Consider the following 8,191-nt stretch of genomic DNA (forward strand, 5'->3'; position numbering starts at 1 on the left):
CAGCCTTTGGATATCCCTGACGGTCGAAGGGCGCCGTTGCCTGCTCACTATCGTAGTAGTAGCACCCGAAGCATTGACACTCAGACTCCGTCTGTCCAGGAGCGCAGCAGCAGCTGCAGCAGTCACTCACCATGTGTCTCTCCCTTTTGCCCTCCTGAATCTCAGGATGGGAGTCCCTGTTCAGCAGAAGATTTGCTCTATGACCGTGATAAAGGTGAGAGTAGAATGGCCTGCCTTTACCTATGGGAGGCATGTGATGTCGTCCTTTTACAGCTACCTTCATTTTACTCATTACATCAGTTTTTGTTTTTGTTTGATGGTTGTGGAGGGATTGAGGATTTATCTGAAAATTGGTTTTGTTTGTTTACATATCTTTTTCCCTCTTGTTTGTGAAACTTCACAAACATCTTCCATAAATACGTCAGAGGAGCACAGCAAACAGTTACCTATTTATGAAGATTTTAATGTGAAGAATTCAGACTGTAACGTGTTTACATTTAAGAAAGGTTTCAGGAAGGTTTGTGGTAGACTATATTTATTGTAGGTGAGTTGCTTACTGTTGAAAATGGTGATGAAGTTTTGGACTGCTTTTAAAAGAACTCTGCTTCTGAACTCTCACATTCTACTAGAAGCTATTTGGTGAGAAGCTCCGATATCTATTTGAACAGCCTGGTGGAGGGTAATTACTTCTCTGCGTATGCTGCATTACAGATCAAAAATTCTGAATAATTTATGCATTTATCAATATCCTGTGTTTTTTTCGAAGTCTGTAAAATGTTTGGTTTTATAGTGGGAGTACAACTGGAGTTTCAGTAATTTAGAGTTACTGACAGACTATGGAGTATGAGAATATAGGCACCAGTGTAAAATACACTGCGTTTTTTTGACAACTGTTTATTAATAAAATTGCCGTTGTGCTTCTGGTCAGCTAGGTGAAATGTGGACTCATATGGAGCATATAGGATTTGGGTAACTAATGCAAGCTAAGAGGAGTAAGTTCCACAGAGGAAATTAAAACTTCTAAGATTAAGCGTATATTTATTTACCAATGAGCTAAAGATAACAGAGTTTTGAGGTTGTAAGTAAGGATAAACGGTTTTTGTAAATGCTGTCTGTTTGTTAAGAGTTAAAGTAATTTGGGAATAGGATTGGGGAAGTCAAGAGGAGAAACACTAGCTTTTCTTGATTTCTGAGAAGTATTTTTCCCCCATGTTGTATTTAAAAGGAAATAGTGGAAAACAAATCCATCTGCCCAAATCCTGAACTGGGGGTGGGTGTGTGCAAGTTAACCACATTAAAATAAAAGTCTTAGCTCAATGTGATAGTTGGCTATGCTCCAAAAATATCAGTGTTATTAGCTTGTCCCCACCATACTCCTCTTTCTTATACTATGCATGTGAATTTTAATATCTTGTCAAGACTAAATCACTATAGAAACATCTACTAAAGTATTAGCACACAAAAAACCATCTTGACAGGTAAATTGGTTCATATATGTCCTGATAACAAATATAAGTTAAAAAGAAAGGAAATTCCTGTTGCAGTCAGTACTTGGTTATCACAGTAATGGGAATTTTCAGTGATACATTTATTGGCAGTAGTGAGTGAAGACAGTTTGAAATAGTGCATCTAACCTCTTTAATGCTTTTCAAGGCTTTTTATCTCTTGCCTTGGATTTTTTGAACAGCTGACTGGAGTGAAATTTATGATTAGATACTTATTTGTGGATTTTGGTTTGAAGACTGGCTTTAATGCTAGGCTTGCATCAAAAGTCTTCTCCAGGAGAAGTGTGTAGGTGATGATGATAAATAGCCACTTTTTAAAGTCATCATAATTGCATTTTAAAATTAAAGTAAGGTATGTTATACTGTGCATATGAAAGATAAAACCTTGAACTTCTCATCACAACTTAATTTTTTAAGGGCAAGGTAAAAACTAGGAAAACATGTAGCAGTTTTCCAAGAGAAAGTAATTTTTTCAAAGGTTGTAGTAGTATAGTCAGAAAGGTGCTTTTTGCTCTCATATCATCCAGATACTACAGGCCGGTTGGTCTGAATTAGAATATTACTTCAAAATCATTAAATTATAGATAAATGAGAGATATGGCTGGAAATTAAAACAGAATAGCAAGTTTGAGGGACAGTTTATTACATTTGTTGTGGCTGTTAATTGTTCTATACCATAAAAACTTAGGAAGGTTTTCATACCTTCATTTTAAAAGCTTTTGTGAGCTAGAATAAAACCATCACCAGTTTTTATGTGAGGCTTGTTGAGTTTGGAAATATGCATTGTGTAACCAAATGTAGATGTTTTGGTGACATTTTCTTGCTACTTTTCTAAAGTTTTAGTTTTCCTCTTGATGGAAATGACTTGTCTTTACCATTAAAAAACTGAGTTATTGACGTTACTAATGGTTGTGGGATGTGTTGCTGAATAGGAAAGGAAGGTTAGTTTGACTAAGAGACATAAGCAGTGAGAGGAGTCAATGCTCTGTACAGACACAGCACTGCTTTGCATTCCTAAAGCATCTTTTACTTCTTGTGCAAAGCTGGGCTTTGGCCTGAGGCCCCTCCAGCTGCCCCTTGGATTCTGTCAAACTGTTGGGTTTACCTTTCAGCAAGAAACTGTTAAATAATTGAATTTCTCAAAAACAAGTGAAAGCTAATTTTCAGAAGAGGCCCACAGTATTACTCTGAACAGAGCAGTGATACTACACAGTATGGATTAGAGCAGACAAGGAAGGGTTGGGAAAGAAGGTGTTTTCATGGCATCTGGCTTTATGATTTTGTATTGAAACTACTGGTTTCACTAGATCTGTTTTGTGATACTCTGCTCCATGAAACTAATTCAGAGCCCATCCTCAGCGGCTGTGACAGAGGTGAAGTTCAAAGGCATCTGAAGGCATAAGCAGATAAAATCTGGAGGGGTTTCTTTGTGCAAATATAAGTTGTATACCCTGTTTTTCAGGGATTTTGATTTAGGTGCCTTTACATAGCATTTAGTAGTCTCACTGTTGCTAGCAGGGTCTTCCAAGTAACATGTTTGTGAAGATGCTTGTTAAATTCTGGGCATCTGATTCATAGTTCTTTAAAGGAAGGTTGTTAGTGGAGTCTTTGGATAGTCTTATTAGTTATTTTTGGACCTATCAAAAATAATCCCAAGGCTCACCGGCAAAGTTTCTTATTAAAGTATAGTCACTCAAACAATTGTTCTACAGACTGTTTTTTAGTTAGCCTTTTTTATTGTTCTAATGTGTGCAAGATATAATTTCCTGCACTAAGGTTAAAATAGTAATTAATTACAGTCTTAAAATGTTTTCTAGATAACAGAATATACGTGTTTTAAATATGTGTCCAGAAATTGTGTGATAAGCCTCCATATTGTCGGCTGTGCATTTGTGGCAGCGCAACTCCCTTTAAGGATTCCAGGATCAGTCCCTGTCAGTGGGATGGGATGAGTGGGGTGGAATGGGGTGGGAGGGCCGGGACACGCTGAGGGCTCGGCCTTGTGGCGTCCGAGGGCAGCGGCCGTGCACATGGCGGCCTGGGGCAGCACGCAGGGATTTATGTGTCCTCAGCCATCAATGACGGGACAGCTCAGTGCTGCAGTGCTCACAGGATGCACAAGTGGAGACTGGCTTAAGCTGTGAATTCCAGTCTTGCCACTTAACTCCTGGCCTGTGTTCCCTGTCCCTCCTGCTCTCGCCCAATGCCCAGCTCCTACGTGCGAGTCTCCTCACAGCCGCACGTGTTCTCCAAACGGTGCGTGCTGTGCATTTGGTCAAAATGAAAATCTAACAACTTGGTAAGCTTTAAAAGCAGGGAGGGTAAAGAGAAATACTTGTTTAGCAGCTGTCTTATGTAGAAAGTTTCAGCCAGGCAGGCCTAACTAAACCAAAAACTTGATTGAAAGCTGAACTGGCTAGTAGACAAGACTCTTAAATCTTCCAAAAACTGACTGAACTTTGCGTTCTGCTTAATTCTTCCCTTGGATGTACTGCCATGGTTTTCCTCTATTCAGTGGAATGAACAGTAGTACATTTTATGTCTCTAATTTTTTAAATAGAAACTTGGATGTTCAATTTTAAATATTAGCAGGAGGAAACAAACTGTCTGGGTTCTGTTAATGATTTCTGTGTTTGGAATGAGTGGTGTGGGCCAACAGTGGAAAGATGCCAACAGGACCATCATGCTCCCATCTTGGCAAATATCTGTAGCGTCTCTAAGCATTTTCTGCCTTCGTAGTTAACACCAAAAATTCTGTAAATAGGAGTTCTGTATTCACTCTACAGCAGGAAAGAGCTGAATAATCAATATGCTACTGAGGTTCACTTCAACATTTTTCATCTCATATCTTTCATAATAAATTTTCAAAGGGAAGTGTGACATTTGAGTTGATTTGTTTCTTATTGTAAGAGGAAGCAGAAATGTTTCAAAACATCTAATGATTAGCCTTCGTATTTGAGTCATGGTAATATAGTATGTGTAGTTACTCTTTGCAAGCTGTTAAAGACAAACCTGTCCACTTTGGTGAAGCTAGGTCATAGTGCTTGAAGCTTGGATATCTGAAAAGGCAACATACATGCACAACAGGAAAGTAAACAAAGGTTATAAACTTGAGTTAGAAATAATGTATCCCACATTAGTGGAAAGACTTGAAAAGAGCTAAAGCAAGAACAGCTATTTCTCCCCAATTAAGGTGTATTTGTGAGTTGGTGGGTCCTTGTTAATTTCGCTATTTCATTTTTTAATTGTAATCCTAAGCAGGGAATAGGGAACCACGAATACTGTCCTGGGAAAGATGTTGCTCTTTGAAAAGGTAGAAGCCCTACAGAAAGCTAATTTTCTGTGGATAACTATTTCTGTACTTATTTTATTTCCTTAATGCATTTACTATCATATTGTCAGCATGATTGTTTAAAGGGAACCTTTTCATAGTCCTAATATTTCAGACTTCCGTGTTTCTGTCATTACCAGACTTGAGCCTTCTCTCATCCTTTCTGGGAAGTACAAATAAATCTGTCATGGTTGCCTTTTGTCCTAGATCTTCACACCTTTAATTCTGTGTGTGTCTGGCTAAAATACACACAGACAGCTGAGTTATGAAGACTACCCGTATCATACAGTCAGTAGTGATGAGAGAATTAAACTGTGGAAGTTTTATTCTAGATATTAAAGCAACTTCACAACTGTGAAGCAAGTAAGATAAGACATTGTAATGATAAGGTAGCAGTACCTGTGTTACAAATGTGTTTTTGCTTAGTTTTGACTTCTGAGCTGTTCATGAGGCTAATGAGGTTAATATTCCAGTGAAGAGTTATGTTTTAAAATAAGATACAAGTTGTATACACTGTTTATACAGTGAGAAGGCGTTTTATCATTACCACTCATAATTCTTCTGCATGTATTATGCATATTATCTTGTTCATTTATGGTTTTTGAAGTATGTAATAAAGATTGTATTTGTTTCCAGGATCACAGCTCTGCTTTGTTCCAATTGCAGTGTTCTGGATAAAAATATCCTCCTGTTAGGTGTTGTTATACAATAGATTGCTGCTGCACCAAAGCTGTTACTCAGAAGAAATGTGCTATAGAAGGGTGATAGAAGTAGCCTGCAATAAAGGAAGCGTTGTGGTAGAAGCAAACCAGCATAGTGGCTAAATTGTGAAAAAAGGCATCTTGTTTGGAAATCGAGTTTAATTAAAAAGCACTCTCAATCTCTAGTAATATAACTGCTTTAAATTTTCAGACAGTGGGAGTAGCTCACCGTTGCCCAAGTATGCCTCATCTCCCAAACCAAACAACAGCTACATGTTCAAACGAGAGCCCCCAGAGGGATGTGAGCGAGTGAAGGTCTTTGAGGAAACGTCGTAAGTAATGCCTTTTATATCAGCTGGTATCTGCAAAGCAGTAAACCTGTTTACTGAGCCTATTCAACTGCAGATGAATAAACTATTCCAGCTGATGGGTTTTTCAGGAGCAAACTATTCTTATAGTTTGTGCAAAAGAGAAGTTCAAGTGTTTACATTGTTGTAAAGAGAAAATGGAGTCCTTTACCTTTTTTTGTGCATTTACAAAAAGCAACAAAAATCCGAGCAGGAAAGATAAGGTACATTAATTTCCTAAGCATTTTTATAAACCTCTTTCCATGTATTCTTTTTAACATTTTAAATTTTCATAGCTTAAGCAAAAGCTCTCCTTGTCATAATTATCTGTTTCAAGCATAGTTTGCATTTTGATGTGTATAAAACATAGAAAATGGAATGAAACATCAGAAAAGTGTTTGTAGATAGTAGTATGCTTACGGCATGGACTTTGCTCAATAGTTTTGCTGAGCAAGAAATTGGAGATTAAACTCTTGGACATCATGTCTTTTTCCCCTAGACCCAGCAGTATTTGAGCACAGCACATGCTGTTGAGGTTGCATGCTAAGCTCCTGTGGATGAAAGAATTAAGGAGGGGACGTTTCTTGCTCTAACAGCATTCGTTGCCTTCTGGGTGGTAAAGGGAGCAATGTTGGATTGTGGAAAAAGCCTCCAGACAAATTATGGAAAATGGGAAATAAGTGGTCTGTTTTGTGGAGATCCTCAAAGGAATTGAAAATGATTAAATGTGTTGTTGCTGCATCGCTTATCAAAGAAGAATTTGTGCCATTCTAAATTAACCGTGGCATTTTTTCATGCACATATGTACTGCAGATTTTTTGTGCTGGAAGTTGCATGTTTGTCCAGTAATTACCAAGTCATTTTTTGTGATGGTACTATTTTTAATGCTGTGGATCAGTTAGCTGACTACCAATATGGAAGATGTTTGCCCCTCTGTCCAATTAATCCCATTCCCCGTCATTCACATTTTAGCAATGTATAGAGCCACAAAGTTCATAATGTGAAGAACATCTCGGCTGGCCAGATATGTAATCTTTTTTCTCGTTGTAGGTCTCGTCAGCCTGTCTCAGCCCCTCTCTTTTCATGTCCTGACAAAAACAAGGTTAATTTCATCCCAACCGGATCAGCTTTCTGTCCTGTAAAACTTCTGGGCCCCCTCCTTCCCGCTTCAGACCTGACGCTGAAGAACTCTCCAAACTCTGGTCAAAGCACAGGTTTGAGCACCCTGACTGTTGAGCAGCTTTCGTCTCGGGTCTCTTTCTCATCTCTGTCAGATGACACCAGCACAATGGACTCCCCAGAGATCCCGGTACAGCCGCCGTCCCAGCAGCAGCCGCCGCTTCTGCCAGAGCTTCAGGCTGAAGAGCATTCCTCTCCTCAGAGCTACGTGTTAATCTAGAGCAAGGTGGAGCAGGCCTCTGCCCCAGGACAAGGAGTGAGGAGATCCTACTTCAGATACATCTGCATGAGGCGGCAACCTTTCGGAACACCACGGAATACTTAGCAGCATTCAAAAAAATATCTCAACACTGTTCTTGGCAGGGACAGAATCCATATTCAGCATTTTTTTGTGAGAAAGCAGTAATGCCTGCAGAATCCATATTACATTAAACGTTTTAAGTGGAGACTATGCATTTCATAGTACATTTGACCAGATTAGTACTGTGTCCTGTGTTCTGTTTCAAATTCTACAGTATAAATAAGCTCTCTATATATAAAAAAATGTTGCCTGTCTGAATAGAAAATGTCTTGCTGTGTTGTGTCCTATGGAAAATACTGTACTTCAGGATTATGTTTACAATTGATCCAGGTGTTTGTTTCTAACTTCTGTAATACACACAATGCAAAAAAAAAAAAAAATGGCCACAGCAGTTGCACAGTGCCCACCCTATGGCCTAGCTTCAGGTACTTCTCTTGAAGTGTAAACTCAGGTAACTTGGAATGTATATCATATTGGAATATAAAATATTTTACAGCTACAAAGCTAAAGAGGGAACATCACTCTTTTGCCTTTCCTTGTTTTATGCATTATATTTCCTCATTACATTCCACTTTCTTGGAATTAAGTGCATTCAGATCCAGGCGAATGATGACCCTGGACATGGGTGAACATGAGGAGAACCAGCAAATCTGTGATGTATATCACTTTGTCATGTGCTTACAAGTAAAACAACTGTTGCATTTACTGTCATTTCAATAGATGTAAAATTGTGGCATTTAAAAGATTTCAGGTGTTGCTCAGTTAATGACTGTTAAACTGTTGCAAATAAAGTGTTCAGTACTAGGCTGTACATGAGAAACATTCCA

At 38.6% G+C, this 8,191-nt stretch overlaps 1 protein-coding gene across 4 annotated transcripts in view; it reads left to right on the top strand.

The window, feature by feature from the left end:
* GLCCI1 (glucocorticoid induced 1) overlaps nt 1-7,689 on the top strand; it is a 51,423-nt gene extending 43,734 nt beyond the window's left edge. For 2 of the 4 annotated variants that reach the window (XM_030264716.4, XM_030264717.4), the window contains exons 6-8: nt 4-214; nt 5,749-5,869; nt 6,935-7,689. In XM_030264716.4, the coding sequence (XP_030120576.4) occupies nt 4-214; nt 5,749-5,869; nt 6,935-7,283 (681 nt within the window). In that variant the 3' untranslated portion in view covers nt 7,284-7,689. The remainder of the gene's footprint in view (nt 1-3; nt 215-5,748; nt 5,870-6,934) is intronic. The other 2 variants (XM_072925555.1, XM_072925556.1) reach the window with 1 other exon arrangement.
* The last annotated feature ends 502 nt before the right edge of the window (nt 7,690-8,191 follow it).

This window comes from Taeniopygia guttata, chromosome 2 (genome assembly GCF_048771995.1).
Source record: "Taeniopygia guttata chromosome 2, bTaeGut7.mat, whole genome shotgun sequence".
Lineage (NCBI taxonomy): Eukaryota > Metazoa > Chordata > Aves > Passeriformes > Estrildidae > Taeniopygia > Taeniopygia guttata.